The sequence below is a fragment of the Olea europaea genome, chromosome 10, assembly GCF_002742605.1.
Source record: "Olea europaea var. sylvestris chromosome 10, O_europaea_v1, whole genome shotgun sequence".
Lineage (NCBI taxonomy): Eukaryota > Viridiplantae > Streptophyta > Magnoliopsida > Lamiales > Oleaceae > Olea > Olea europaea.
In genome coordinates this window covers 14,516,350-14,533,098 of record NC_036246.1, presented here as the reverse complement: position 1 = coordinate 14,533,098, position 16,749 = coordinate 14,516,350, and the positions used below count along the sequence as shown (strand labels likewise).

Here is a 16,749-nt window from a genome sequence, read left to right as displayed (position 1 = left end):
CAGAAATGTTCGTCTAAAATCGAAATCCTCAGCTTTACAAAGCTTAGACGCACCTGACGCAAAGTCCCTTGTAGGTCATCGCCTCGATAGCTACATTTCCTTCTAAGCTTTACAAAGCTTTAGCCATCTCCCAACGCGTCGTTTGTTGTGCGTTAGCGCATCGGTGGTAGATGAGCTCCTCACTCAGTTTTACAAAGCTTAGACGCACCTGACGCAGAATCTCCTGTGGGTCATTGCCTCGGTAGCTGCGTTTCCTCCTAAACTTTACAAAACTTTAGCCATCTCCCGCATCGATCGTAGATGAGCTCCTCACTCAGTTGTACAAAGTTTAGACGCACCTGACGCAAAATTTCCTGTGGATCATCGCCTCGGTGGCTGCGTTCCCTCCTAAGCTTTATAAAGCTTTAGCCACCTCCCAACGCGTCGTCTCCTGTGGGTCAGGGCACCGGTGACAAATGAGCTCCCCACTTAGCTTACAACGCTTACACGCTTCTGATGCGGAGTTCCCTGTGTGTCATCCTCTCGGTGGATGCGTTCCCTCCTAAGCTTATAAAGCTTTCGTCGTCTCTCAACACGTCGTCCCTGTGGGTCAGCTCATCGATGGCGAATGAGCTCATTCCTTAGGCAGCACTGAAGCTCTAGCGTCAGTCGAAGATATGTCCTGGTCCTAAGCTTCACAAGGCTTTGGCCTTTCCCCAACGCACCGTCCCCTAGGGCCAACGCCTCGGGAGAAGATGAGCACCTACCCACATCTCTTCCGGGAACACAAAAAACCAATCTGCAAGCTTTCGGGCCATTTACATACTTCGCCCTTCCACGCCAGTTCTCTATCACAAACCAAGGCAAGCATACTTGATCGGGAAAACAAGTCCACTCATGATATAAATATTCATGCTTGAACTTGGGGGGACCACCGTTACGCCCCAAGCTGAACCACTTCAGAAAGTCTACCACTGCATCATACGAGGTGTCCACCACCAATTCGAAGTGGTTCTGAAGTGACTCCACCACCAATGTCTGCGCACCGCTAACGCGCTGCGAGACACAAAACAATTCCACTGAACCGACCGAAGTGTCCTTGACGTCAAAGCACAATGCACTCCGAGGTTCTCCTTCAGCGGATCCACCGCCACTTTCAGAAAGAGATTTGTGTCAAGATCCTCTCTGCCCCCAAGGCTTAATTAATTTGACGTCTCCACGAGTTTAATTGATGTAACGTATCAGCTTTATGTCAACTCAACTCAAAAGAAGTTATTACCCACCCACTCCATAGACGCGGCTGATTGACGCCTATGGGCAGACGCCTCACACCGTTAGATGCATACACGTGTCTCACATCCAATGGTTCTACTCACCTATAAATACACAAGGTTTGACAAGAGACAAAGGTAATGAAACTTTTACAACTTAGCTCTCCATAACAAGAAAATATATACTCTCCTTCACACTCTCTTGCACCGGATACTAATTTGACCGTTATAGTGTATACGGTCGCTACCACCCCCGCTGGTTTCGACTGTGTGTGTATGACTGTGCGTTAATTGTGCACAGGGAGGATTATGTGGAGTAGCTATCGGTTGGCCACGTGGGAGGTTCAATTCGCGAGGTCAACAATTGCTACTTTGTTCTTACTTGGTCCAATTTTTTTGGGAAGGACAACTTCACGGGACGCACATGACTTTACCCTATGCAGTTTGATCAGCAAACCATAAATAATTTTCATTCAAGTGTTGCTCTTATGGGAGTTTGTACTATTCTTGATGTTTGGCATGCAAGATTGAGTCACCCCTTCTCGCATATCACCAAGAGTGTCATCAAGTCCTTTAATTTGCCTGATTCGGGCTCCTTGAATTTTATTTCTGTTTGTCAGTCTTATTTAATGGGAAAAGCCAAGCAATTACCGTTTGGTGATTCTTGAGTGTAATGTTGCCTCCTTTAAATCTTATTTATTTAGATGTTTTGGGTCTCACCTGTTGTATCTAATGATGGTCATCGATATTGTATACTCTTCATAGATATATATGACTAATCTCGTTTTATATGGGTGTACCCTATTCATAATAAATTCGATGTTTTTCTTGATTTGTGCAATTTAAATCTTTGCCTGAAAATCACTTCTTAAGCAATCAATACCAGATCAAGATCAAGCTGTCACAAATCATATTCCAACTCCCAATGATTTGGTTTCCATTGAATAGCAATGCCAAAGATAATTTGTGACAGCTTGATCTTGATCCGTTATTAGTTACTTAAAAAAAGGAAGGCAAAGAGATTAAATATATTACTTCTAGATACTTTATATTAAAAAATTTAAATTGTCAAAGACTGATTTTTTTATTTATCTATATTTTCTTGTACGTTGAACCTATTCAATAAAGTCTTGGTAACATTTCTTTAGAATGAAATTGGTCAAAAGCCAGAGTGGATCTAGAAAATATGTTGTGTAATTTTCGTAGTCAAATTTGCAGGGTTTCTAAGGTCAAGTGTGAATTAATTGACTATCCTACATGCTTAAATCGTTAGAGCTTCTGAATAATGAAACCGTTTTATCTAGTAATTACCAAAAATGAGTACCTTTATTTTATTTTATTTTATTTTTATTTTTATTTATTTTTCTCAGTTGTAGGAACTCATGTAGAAATGAATCATGTAATGGATATTGTAACGCTTACAAATAATGTGGACACTAACAGAAATAATTTGATAGTATCACCAACGAACTAGCGAACGAACCACATAAAAAAACGAATGAGATTTTATTCATAAACATTTTAAATAATATAAAATTTCCATATCCATAACTTTTTGTTATATACAGATTCTCAAGGCGTTCACATAATACAAAATATTCAGATATTCTTTTATGTAGTTCAGCTTCTATTCTTGCCGCCCTCTTGGAAAATTTGGTAGCAGGTTTATAGGACTCCAATATTCTGTACAAAAGCATAATTTAAGGGTGCGTGACAAAAGTTTTCTAGAGGAAAAATTCTAGAAATTTATAGTGTAAATGCACAATTGTAGACGTCTTATACGTAAACATCTTTTATCATTTTATCAAAATTTATTAAAAATTTGATTTTTAGCTACGAGTTAAAATTCCTAGCTTGATCCCTCTTCTTATTTACCATTTTCCTTAAAAGTGGTTTATGTTTAATCATTTTTGATCGCTTGACCTGACAGATGGTTAAACTTAAAAATTTTGAAAACTTAAGCGACAAATAATTATATTATCATATTACTTTTTTCGTTAATCAAACAAAGTGAATGAATTTCAATAACAACTTTAAAAAATAAAAAATAATAAAAATCCAACAATCAAATCTTAAATGACTATTAAACATGGCCATCACCATTTTATTAGTTTGACCATTTCCGTCGAAAGGTCAAGAAACACATTAGAGTTATTCTAACATGGATAATCCCATTCGAAGTTTCCATTGATGAACTCACTAATGACATAGATAAATACCTTCTTCCACAAGTTTATTCCTTCTACATGATCATCGTCTAATATCATTTTTCGCCATTATATACTAATAGAAAAGACCTTTTTTCTTGTTACTATCACTTTAATCTGCAAGAAAATTTTGATAAATTTGGCATGGATTTGATCCAAACGGTGCTGCAAATCATCCCGGAGATGAACTACTGGTTGGCGGAGCATCCGGCAGTTGTGCATTTCCGGTGGAGTCCAACTGAGTCATGGGGTTCAACTTGGTTTTTTCTCATCGCCTCAATCTCCGCCTACATTGCCATCTCCACGACCCTTCACGTCCTCCTCCTCCTGCTCCGTCGCCAGAAACCTGTCCCTCTAGGCCCTATTCCGGCACTTCACAGCCTGGCCATGGCTCTCATCTCCGCCACCATCTTCACCGGAATGCTCTCCTCCTCCGTGGCAGAAATCCGCGACACAAGGTGGTTCTGGCAGCGCTCGAAAACCCCATTTCAGTGGCTCCTCTGCTTCCCACTAGGAACCCGCCCCTCTGGCCGAGTGTTCTTCTGGTCATACATTTTCTACCTCTCCCGGTTCCTCCATATCATCAAAACTTTCTTCACCATTTTACGACGCCGGAAATTCCCATTTCTTCAAGTCTTTAACCATTCCATCCTCATCTTAATGTCATTTCTCTGGCTTGAATTCTCACAATCTTTTCAAGTTTTAACCATTCTTTCAATGACCCTCGTATTTTCATTAGTCTATGGCTATAGATTTTTCACCGAAATTGGATTCAATGAAAAATCCCATTTCCCATTTGTAATGTTCTGTCAGATTATCCTGCTTGTTACAAACTTGGCATGGCATATTGGGGTTCTTGTTTTGCATTTTTGGAAAGGTGGATGCAATGGGATGGGAGCATGGGTTTTCAACACAGTTCTTAACAGTTTCGTCCTAATGTTTTTCTTCCATTTCTATGTGAAAAAGTCCGTGAACGAGAAAGACTTTAGTTCTGAGGTTGAAGCCAACGCCATAACTTCAGATATAAGAAATAAACTGGTGAGTTCTAATTGATTATGAGGAGAAATTTTATTCCAAAAAAAATTGTATCATTTTATTAGTTAATTAATTTTCTTTCTTTGGTTACTTGTGTAAGTGTAATTGTAAGCTGTGCTTTCAACATATGTTGGGACACTGTATTTTTTGTTGTACAAAATTTTTGTTGCTCTACCACTTGTCTAGCATGTAAATAATTTCCTTCATTTTAACTTCAAACTTAATTTTAATACCAATTTTTTCCTAAACAGGATGTAAAAATAAGTGAATGGTATATGTAAATGGCTCAATACTGTATAGGTCTGATCCAATGTGAATGACACATCATCAGGAATAGCTGATTTCAACATGTCTACTACGGTCGGACTTTTGAGTTTGCTTCAAGCCGAAGGAAGGAACCAACCAATCGAATCTTGTTTGAAGAAATCACGTGGCCCGATCATATGGCCATACAAACTACTAGAGATGTTTAATTGTGGCATCCTTAAGGATACTATTCTTTGTGGCATTGAAGCCAATCCAACGGACAATATGAATCGGTGAACACTTGGTCCCAGGTTAGTAGGATTGTCTTGATTTCCTCGTCGAAAGAAACATGAGCCAAACTCCTTTAATGCTCCTAAAAAGAGGAATCACCTTTGCACTTTGGACTATTCTAATTTTGATGTAAAAGTTTAAACTATCAGAATGAGCCAACAACTTATAGATAGCGATCATGATCTATATGTGTAGTGAGAAAATTTGGGATCTTTTGTAGTGATTCGAGTTGGAGAGTTTGTTCTCTTTTATATCATCCCCTATTATGTATGGAGAATTCAAGATTTGAGTGTGTGGTACTATTTTGTATCATCTCCCATTATGCAGAGAAGTTCATCTGTCTGAGCATATAGGCCAAATGTCAAACCATGTTCCTTATCACGTTCTTGTCGTTTGGTGTTTTGCTCAAGAACTTGATCTGCTGACTTCTACACAAGAAATACAAACACGAGGTCAAAACATGTGCAAAATTATAGAAATATGTGTGGATGGGTTGCAACATTGTTGTCTAGAGCCGCCTTGTTTGTCCCATTATGTACTTGTCAATTTTAGTCTTCATTCATAAAATTTAATCAAATTTAAATACAAGAAACATTTGATTGGGAATAGAAGCTTCCAATAGTCATTATTTGTGCATAAATTTAAGAGCATACTTTTCTAGAATCTGACTTTTGGACCATATATATAATTAGTTTTTTGCTCAATTTTTTAAATTAACCAAATTTTAATAGCAAAAGTAAAACATGGCAGCAACTGAAATTTCTAGAAATGGTTTTTGTTTGACTTGAAATGTCTCATTTACTTTGTAGATTTAAGGAGCATCGGTGCTTATCTTATGATAAGCATCATTGATGTGTCATATAAATTCATTAGTGAAAATTTTAAACTTACTTCAAATGCTGCGATTCATCATAAATTTTTCCTCCAATGGAATTATATGATACGTTACTAGTGCATAACATAAGATAAAAAACACTAATGCTCATTAGATTATTCCTGTAAATATATTTACACAAAATATATTTCGTGCTTACGGATCATAATTCCAAAATTACAATTTTCATAAGATGATTAAAAATGATTAATATAGGTAAACAAACTTGACATAATGACAAAAATACCCGACCTACATTTTTTTTGCTTAATATTTATGAAGAAACGGCGAGAAAACCGGACTATTTTTTATTATAACATATCTGTGCACCATAAATATGACTAATATACCATCCATTCATGAAAATTAAAACCTAATATTCCTCAAAATTACTGCAAAATGTCTTTTATATATATGAAAAAAATAGAGTTAGAATTTAGGGCACGTTTGATGTAGATTTATTTTAGAATCGTTTTTATGAAAAGTGATATTTTTGAATAGAATATTATTACGAGGAAATTACTTGAAATGTCCACTTTCACAAATCCTTGCAAAAATGTCCATTTTGAAATAATTTGGACCAAAATACCCTTGTGAACAATTTGTGATTCCATAAAAAGACAAGAAATGGACATTTTTACAAAAATTTTATCGACCAATAAATTTTTGACACATAACATGCCATATTTATTTCAAAAGTGCACATGCAAATCACTATTAATACTATTTTTCTCTTTGACCCAAAAACATCGAGAACTACATTTCAAGTGTAGAAAAATGTCATGTTCGAAATGAAATGTCATTCTAGATATTTAAAATGTCGAGAACAACGTTGAAAATATCGAGAACATTTAATATTGTAATTTGAAATGTGTACTTTTAAAATATAAACGAGATTCAAATATCAAGAATGACATTTGAAATGTCGATAACATTATTTTAATGTAGTTTTTCATGGATGCTACTTCTTGAAATTCGCAACAAATTGAAATAAATAAATAAATTGCTTCTTTTTTTCATTAAAGGCATAATAGACAGTTTAGTACTAAATTTAAAAAGTGAACATTTTTCAATTAACACCCATGAAATGAGACATTTTTTAAAATACCCCTGTTATTATTTGCAGTTGCTCACTACCGCAATCATCCTACGTGGCATACATGGGCGGTTAATGATTTGTTGCATTAGGAAATAAAAAAACTACCACATTAATGTATCAAATCACTAACCTACCATATATAAGCGATTGTAAATAACATTACTCTTTTGAACAATCCGTGATTGAAAAGTTAAAAAAATTATAGATCCATGTATAAATTTATTTTATTGGAAGATTGTATGGTTGAAAATAAGATTATAAAAATTTTTTTTTTTAAAAGTTTATAAACTAGAGAAAAAGAGAGAACAAAAGAGGAGCAAATAAAACTATGTTTTATTAATAACCAAAACCACATATTTATATGGAAGAATTAGGGTTATAAAAAATACAATAATCTTAACGACTATGCCTGCAGGGGTATTAAAGTCATCATAAATACTAATATATTTATAACACTCCCCTTGAATAACTATTTATACAATAATTATCTCATTAAATATTATTTGGCAAAAATCCAATTAGACAAAAATGCCAACAAATAAAAAAGAGAGCAAATAATTTGGAGTAATAAAATGCTGTCTCGTTAAAATTTTGTCAAAAGAATTCCGTGGGACAAAATTTGATTGAAGAAAAAAAGAGTACAGTTGCTTCCCCGATTTCAATTCTTTTATCATTCATCATTATCTTATATGCCAATATCTTCAAAATTGCAATTCAGTGAAGCACATTTCATGTTGTCTTGTTATAACCTTCAACTAGCACCGTTTTCGTATGAGATATTTATTAACCTTTGATGACTGTGGTAACATGAAGATTCAAAAAATAGCTCTTGTTGATCTCTTCAGGAGTCTCATACATATCAGAGCATTAATTTGAGGGTAAATGTCTTGGATATTTTGGATATTCATTACACAAAGATTATGCCTCATTAAAACCTTATTAGAAAAAATTCCATGGGAAAAATTCTAATAAAGGAAAAATATTACATTATTTTTTTTGAATATGCCAGTAATATTATCTAATTAAAAACCTCGCTAGGAAAATCCAATGAAACAAAACATTGGTTGAGGAAAAAGAGTACAATGCATATTTACTCTCCATTGTGATAATATCACTTGAATTACGCTTCACCCATATTAAATCCTTCCAAAATAGTATTAAATTTATACAAGATAAGTTTACTGTAATCACATTTATTTTATAAATATATCGAATTTCATGCATTGTTATGCTAACAAGGTATAGAATTGTTATTGTATCCACCACATTATAACTTATTTATTTATATAAGTTTTCGTGAAATTCATTATATAAAGAGTCGTACATTTCATATTACGACATTCATTTTTTCATTTCCTTTTTGAATAAGTATATAGCTTTATATTTTCGGACTGTAGGTCCAAAAACTTCAAATTTCTATAGTAAATTCAATTTAGAATTGTGTACATTTTATTTGGTCAATCATCAAGAGTATATGACTCCATAATGGATCATCTTTACTAATTGCTCCATGATAAGTGTGCTTTTGCGCACTTATTTAATACCAAATTAACCTTAATTATTGATTAAAAGAGTAAATTTCACAATTATGTAATTATTACTTTGTAGTAAAAATAACCCAAAAAAATAGATCAAGGCAAAAACAAGGGGAAAATGACCAAAATTAGGCAAAATTGTGAATTTGAGGATCAAAGTGAGCAAGTCAAAAAGTTGGATGACCTAGGATGCTATTTATTGGGGCATAATTAATATTACAGTCAAAATTTAAAGACCAAGTCATACAAGATCAAAGTTGAGAGACCTGACATGCAATTATCATGGGGATTTAGCTGCAAAATAAAACCAAATTCAATTTTTTGTTGTGAATTGGCGCGTGGCACCACTGTAGCAGCGCCTAGGTGCTTGGTTCAAAATCCTGAGAATCGTTTGTATTCTCTTTCAAAATTCAAGGACTAGAGTACAATTTTTCTAGGTTTTAATTTTAAAACCAGCAAAAAGGAGTTGGGTCTTCATTTTTTCTACCAGCCTTTTCCTCATTTTTTTTTTTTTTTTTGCTTTCTTCTTTTCTTCTTCCTTCAATTTATTTTGGCATTTTGGAGCAAATCAAGAGCATAATAAGAAGAATAAATCAAAGAAAGGGCAAAGAAGAATTGATGAACTCAAGATTCGAGCAAAAAGTCCAATGAAAAATTTTTATCTTTAATATTGTATTTTCTTTATTATTTTATATTATTTGTGATGCATTGGATAAATATTCTCCTTTGTTATCATGTATATGATATGAGCTAATTTCTTGTGTTGGGATTTATAGTAGCAGTTTGACCTAACTTTGATTAATTTTAATATTTGTTGTTTAATGCTAAAATGCTTATTTTCATGTGTATTTAATATTATGTTCAATGCCCTTCATTAATTTGTCTATTAAATGATTGAGTTTAGTGATTCGTACATCGTTTGAGAGAAGATTGTACATTTTAGATCAAATAGTAACTACCCTAGATATATCCCTAATCTTAGGTGACTCATTGAGCTATTTTCACAAAACATTAATTCGATTACTTGGTTTTAATCGACATAGAGATATAATATGATAAACCAATCAATTAGGGTTAAGTTTGGTCGAAAGAGGCAATTACATAAAATTGAAAGTTTGGGTGTAATATCGTAAATGAGTAATATGTTATTTAGCTTGTGAAAAAATTAATTAGCCAATGGCTAAGCGGAACCATGAATTCCAACCACGTTTTTCTCAAAAATTTTATATTTTCTTATTTTGTGGATTTTTAAAGTTATTTTTCAAAATCAAAATCTTAATCATGTGTTTGCTTTCATTGTTAGAATTAAATCAATTAAAGTTGTATAATCGAAAGTATACATTCTTTAAGTGATCGACAACTAGGACTCAAAAAGTCCACTTTATAATTTGAACGCGACCCGTGCGCTTATGGTTTGTACTTTTATAGCGAACAAATTTTTGGTGCCGTTGCCGAAGAATGTTTTTACTTTATTTATCACTTTAGTTAATTTTAGCTTTAACAATTTCTTTTTATCTATTTTAGGTGCTTTTATTTTTGTAAATGTTGGCTAACCCCCGTAATATTAATTTATCTTAATTTGGTATTCACTCATTCTACCTTTCAGCTATATTTGTATCATTCACATCTTGGTAAAATAACAACGTTTTTGCAATGTCTAATATCTACATTGGCTGTGAATTTATGCTTAGAGGTCCAAGATGTGAAATTTAAGCTATATATTGTGTATTCGTGGATCGATACCTCAATATCAAATCTTCTTTGATAATGCCAATATTTGAAATGTAGAAAACTAGCAATAGACAATTTCAATGATAGTTGCATGCTCACAGGAGATTACGTACTTGACGATTAGGACGAGGACATCAACTTTTTGGGAAATGGTCCTTTATTAAATGAAAGGGTAGTTGCAAAGTATTATAAGGAATGTGTCAAGTTAGATGAAGAAGACATGATTATGGGAGATTATAAATATAGGGATGGATTTCAAATATGAGGGTATAATCTACTCGACAGAGTTAATAGAAAAAAGACTTGCTATTGCCCGTGAAGTTTGATTGCGGACCAATCATTCATCCCAACGAGAGTTCAACCCTTGAAGAAAAGCCTAAAATGAGTGAAAATTTAATCACAATGAAGCTAAAGAGGATGTGGCAATCAATGAGAAGAAAATTAATTTACACTTTTCCAATTTAGTTTATTGTCAAGATATTGATTTTGTGATTAAGTAGGATGAGGCGGTAGGAATCTTCATAGTTGAATTTGAATTGAATGGAATAGGGAGAGTGGAACAAAGCCAAAAGAAGAAAAAAATGGGCAAGGCATCCAAAGCCTTCTTTAGGTGCCTGTAAGTCAATTGCCAAAGTCGAGCTGAAAACTATAAAAAAGGCTTGTTGGGAGGCAACCTAACTTTCTAACTGTTCATTTTTTTTCATTAGATAATATTTCTTGTAGTTATATAACTTTTTGAAGTCCTATATTTATCAAGGTCTCAACAATTGAAGGTTCATTTTGACTATGTTGGTCATACTTACCAACTTTGACTTTAACCCATTTAATTTACTCATTTATTGTGATTTTGTAGAATAACACAACTTATTCTATAAAATGCTTGTTGAGGGAAATGATTTGAAATCAAGCACAGGCTTGATGACAAGTTTGGGTGTGATTTAAAAAATGAGTTATTCAAGAGCATCTCAAGTCCAAATCGAGCATGGTACCCCTTTACAAATGTCCAACCAGGGAAGTTTCTTTATCCCATTTCATCTTTTATCTTGTTCTTTACACATTGAGGACAACCTGTGATTTAAGTTTTTGGGGGAGGGGGGGTGATTGTACTTAAATTGGTGATTTTGTATTGACATATTAGATAACATTGCCAGCTTTGGAAGGCTTGATGTTTAAATTTTGTTATTGATTCAAGACATATGACAAAATATGCTATTTATACTTTTTTTTCAAAAATTTCGCTTGTCCATGTGAGATCCCAAGTTACTTTGAGCACAATAGTAATAATTAATTGTTATCTAGATATGAAAAATTTTGATCGATGGAGAAAGTTTTGAATTGGTAGAACTTGGTTGTGAATTACTTGAAAATTTATATCAACCTATATCCACTTCTCTTTTACTTAGCTACATTGCAAGATACGTTTGGGGGTAGACGAGATGGTAAAGGATATTATCTAGAAGTGTGTAGAATCTATGCATGTCAAAAGTATTTGTGGGGAGTGTCTTTTGCCAAATATAAGCTAGTTAATGACCACATGCTAGGAATCTAAACCCCATTTTTTTTTTTTTGATGTGTTTAAAATAATGATATTGCATTTGTTGAATCTTAGGCCTCACTTCGTAGTGTTTTTGACTCGAGTTATTAAGTCTATTAGGATATTTTGAAACCCGGTACTCTTTGGCCTAAACAATCGGAGAACTATCGACATAAAACTTGCTACAAGGGTCAAAAAGAAAGTTTAAGGGACTGAGGTAACACATAAGATTTAATTGAAAAGAAAAAAAAAATTGTCATTGTGCAATTGTATTTGATATTTGAGTTTAGATAACTAGTGGGTTTGAATTACTTAGTATAAATTTAAATGTCAAAGCACTTATCTAATGGAGATTATCACATGACTAGAGGTTGATATTATCGGTTAGACCCAACCGAACTAGAGTAGAAAAAAATGATGTTTGAATTGAGAGCAACTTTTAGATTTGCATTCGGAGGAAGAAAATGAATAATTATTTGAGGAGTGTAAATCTCACGAGCGGGAAAGGAAATATTTGACCATAAAGGGTTGGGTTGAAGCCAATTTGAATTTTTTTAACTCTTGACTATTTCTTCCTAATTTAGATGATAATTGAAAGTGACTATGTTTACACATCGATCAAACATTGGATAAACTTAATTTATTTTTGTTAGCATTATTTCGATCATATTTGTGAATTGATTATATAATTTTACACTCTTTGATATTTTTGGCAAGCTATCTAATGTGTTGACCATTATCACATGTGCTTGATTGTGTTATAGACAATCTTGCTTGGGACAAGCAAGAACTAATTAAGTTTGGGGATATTTATTTAATTAAGTTCAAATATTGATTAAAAGAGCGAATTTCTACTCATCATTGCGTGATTATTGCTTTTGTAGGTAAAAATCATCTAAGAAAATAGAACAAGGCAAAAATGAGGAGAAAATGATAAAAATTGTGAACTTGGGGACCAAAGTGAACAAGTCAAAAAGTTGGAGAACCTGTGATTCAATTTATCGAGGACATAATTGATAAGAAAGTAAAAAAATTGAGGATCATGTTGTACAAGACCAAAGTTGAGGGACTTAGCATGCAGTTATCTAGGGGGCTTAGCTACAAAATGAAACCATATATATATATATATATATATATGGCGTCCAGGCGCCTGGTTCAAAATCCTGAGGACCGTTTTGTATTCTCTTTCAAAATCTGGGGATTTGCCTACAAATTTTCAAGGTTTTAATTTTAAAACCCGCAAAAGGGGGCTGGGTCTTCTTTTTTTTGCTACCTTTTCACTTTTTTTTCCCTTTCTTTATTTTTCTTCTTTCTCTATTTTTTTTTTTTTTAATTTTGGCGCAAATCAATAGCACAACAAGACGAATAAATCAAAGAAAATGTGGAGAAGAATTGAAGAATTCAAGATTCAAGCAAAAATCCAACAAAAAGGGTTTTATTTGTAATCTTGTACTTTCTTTATTATTTTCAATCATTTGTGATGTATTGGATAAATATGCTCATTTGTTATCATATATATAATATGGGCTAATTTCTTTTGTAGAGATTTACGGCAGTTGTTTAACTTAGCTTTAATTAACTTTAATATTTTCTTTTTAATGTTAGAATGCTTATTTTATTGTGTATTTAATATTGTGTTGAATGCCCTTTATTTATTTGACCATTAAATGATTGAGTTTAATGATTTGTACATCGCTCGAGAGAAGATTGTACATATTAGATAAAATAGTAAATATCATCAGTTTGTGTAGAGGATTGAGATAGACCTCTAACCTTAGGTTACCCATTGAGCTATTTTCATTAAGATTTAATGCGATTGTTTGGTTTTAATTGATATAGAGACATAGTAGGTTAAACCAATTAATTATAATTAATTTCGCTCAAGAAAGGTAACTAACTAAAATTTGGAGATCGGATCTAACATCATAAATGAGTAATTTGTTAATTAGCTTGTTGGAAAATTTATTATGTGACGGTTAAGGGAAACTATAAATCCCCCGACCACATTTTTCTCCAAATTTCCAAGATTTTTATATTTTCTTTTGTAGATTTTTAGTTATTTTCCAAAACCAAAACCTTATTTTGTGTTTGTTTCATTGTTATAACTAAATTGATTAAAATTATGTAATCAAAAGAATACATTTTTTTTGAGGTATCGACAACTCGAACCCAAAAAGTCCACTTTATTATTTGAATACGACCCTTGCAATTGCGATTTGCACTTTGATAGTGAACACTATATTTTCGTTTGGAGATTTGAATTGGGGGCAAATGCCTATGAAAAGTTCGCTTGCATCACACTTCAAGTGTGTTGTAAATTTATCAAATATAATATTAACTAATTGTCCTTTAAGACGTTAATTCGAGTTGGAACAATTAAAATTGGTTTGTTAAATATTATTGATATCTTTGATCAGTAAATGCATCTAAATATAGTATCTTTTGAATTTCCGGTTCGAATTATCTTTTACGAAGATTTAAATAAAAATGCATTTGTACATTATTTTCACTTCTTAATTCATTTCCCAAATGTTGAGAGAATTGCTTAATCAATTTGACAGTCAACAAATTGTGTTATAAAAACCCTTTTTTTGTTTGGGATAAGGGTTTAAACTATGCATTATTTTCAACATTCATTACTTTTCATTTTAGTGCAATGTGTTGGATTAATTGTACATCTATTGCACTATTAAATAACGAGATTAAGAAATCAGGCTCTGACCACAAACCAATTATAATAGGGAGAACTTGATATTGTCATCATGCGTAATAACATTACCTAAATAGAAATGAAAAGTACTTTGCTCTCAATAGTAATGATTAAGAAATTGGTCGGAAGTATTTAAAAACCAATAGTGTTAAACCATTTATCGTTATCTCAATTAGTACTTATCAAAAGTTTGAGATTTAGGATCACTAGCATTAATAAGACATATTGTCGTGTTTGTTTGATATGAAAATTATGCTCATAATTTGAGCAGCAATTTCGTAAATTTCAAGTTACGTATACCATGAAATCATCTAATAATTGTATCAAATCTATTAGATACAAATAATATCTAGATGGCCAAACATGAAAGATGACGAGGCCCCATATAGCATCCAAATTATTTTTCAGAAAATATAGGAAATATAGTCCTTATTTTAGTTAGCGCTGATTGATAAAAGAACAAATAACATATAAGAATTCATTAGATTGAAAAAGCTTATGGTTTTTGTTGAGTGTCCATCTAAACTCTCATTTTTGCACCATTATTGATCCAATAATGGTCTAACGGGTCAAGCCAAAATATAAACTTTTAGGTCAATGAACTTTGGGTTTGTGATATCCATTGCAACGCATATCTTTAAAACTAAGCAAAATTCTTTTGGATTTGTTAGAATAAAATACATCATCAATGTATAATTTTCTATTATTTGATAAAATAAAACAAACTCTTTCGAAGCCTTTAGCGATATTCGATGTACTTGATATTTTATTAACATTACTTTTTGCTAATGTTAAATATTAAGTACTTTCTTAAAAATTGTGTGCTTAGTTGCACCATCTGCTAAATGGATATCTTGATAATTCCTCTTATATTTTTTTAGTATTTCAAGATTTATGCTTTTTAAAAGCACTAATATGATATTCTTTGAGAATATTGAAATACCGTATGCTCCTTTATAGCGATAAATTAATATTCTTCTTGAATATTAATAAAAAAAATTATTTTCCTTTAAAAATTACAATCTACATTTGAATTGTTTAATATATGTTTTTTTTAGGAACGCAACAAAATATAATTTTTTGAGACGGTGCTACTTCAAGAGTACATTATATTTTATTTTTACTTCCTCACAAGTAATATGTCAATATTTCTTTTGAAATATTAAAAATTATAATTCATACTCTTCGGGAGCAATCACATATCATTATAATAAATTATACAGAGGTTTCATATCATTATAATAAATTATACAAAGGTTTACTCTTTAGGAGTAAGGACAAAATTTATGTTAGCTTGTATTTAATTATGCTCTTAGGGAGCAAATAAAATCTAACTAAACTATTTGTCACTAACAATGTGCTATTTCAGGAGCAATAATATTCTACAAAACTATTAATAGTGTTGTGCTACTCCTGACAAATGTTTATTTAAAAATATTAGCTCTTTAGGAGCCACGTATTATTTATGGAGTTGTGTTCATTCAGGAATAGCAATGAGATGCATTATTAATTTAAAAAATGACATCTAAAGTTATTCAATCATGTTAAAAAAATTAATACAAGAAATTTATAATATAAATTTAAATATAGAAATTAATTACTAAATATAAGGAATGTTACACATATTATAACACAACTTATAGGCAATGGCAGAATTAAAGATATAAATTAAAGGGTACAGACAAACGTATTACGGAAACCATAAAATTACATGTAAAAGGAAAATCGACAAGCATTAGCAAAAAGTAACCATTATCACAATAAAATAATCAATTTTGACTAAACATTAATAAACCGTGGAATAGCGTCTAAACCATTATCCATAATTGATTTGGCAGACATAAATTATTTGGACAGTTGGATAGAATGATACCCACAAAATTTGGGCTGGGTTATACACACAATTGTGGCAGATGTGTATAAAAGAATTGATTGCATTCGGTAGACCAAATTGACATAAAAATTCAAGCATTACCAAATTAATTTCGGTATACGTAATAGATGATTATGCTTATGAAAATTATTACCTTCTAAGAGAAGCATGTTGATGACGTATTATAACTAGAGAGAACAAAAGAAAAAAACAAATAAATTTGTGTGTTTTATTGAGAACTAAAATCTCCTATTTATAGGAAAGAATTGGTCTACTAGAGATACAAAAATCATAATGACAAACTGTAGAGGTATAAAAATCATTCATAAATATTACTATATTTATAATATAAAGATTCTATATC

At 32.1% G+C, this 16,749-nt stretch overlaps 1 protein-coding gene across 2 annotated transcripts; it reads left to right on the top strand.

Annotated features, from left to right (window-relative positions):
* The first annotated feature begins 3,498 nt into the window (after positions 1-3,498).
* LOC111401333 (elongation of fatty acids protein 3-like) lies at positions 3,499-5,612 on the top strand. 2 transcript variants are annotated; one of them, XM_023029029.1, is made up of 2 exons: positions 3,499-4,495; positions 4,824-5,612. In XM_023029029.1, exons 1-2 carry the CDS (start codon positions 3,602-3,604, stop codon positions 4,827-4,829), a joined length of 900 nt encoding a protein of 299 aa, XP_022884797.1. In that variant the 5' UTR covers positions 3,499-3,601; the 3' UTR covers positions 4,830-5,612. The 2 variants fall into 2 exon arrangements, with proteins under 2 accessions (XP_022884797.1, XP_022884796.1); XM_023029028.1 differs by having other exon boundaries at positions 4,744-5,612.
* Positions 5,613-16,749: the final 11,137 nt, after the last annotated feature.

Coding starts and splice junctions, on each gene's coding strand:
- LOC111401333 (XM_023029028.1), top strand. CDS start 3,602: ATGGATTTGATCCAAACGGTGCTGCAAATCATCCCGGAGATGAACTAC. Junction 4,496..4,743: donor CAGATATAAGAAATAAACTG/GTGAGTTCTAAT, acceptor TTTCCTAAACAG/GATGTAAAAATAAGTGAATG.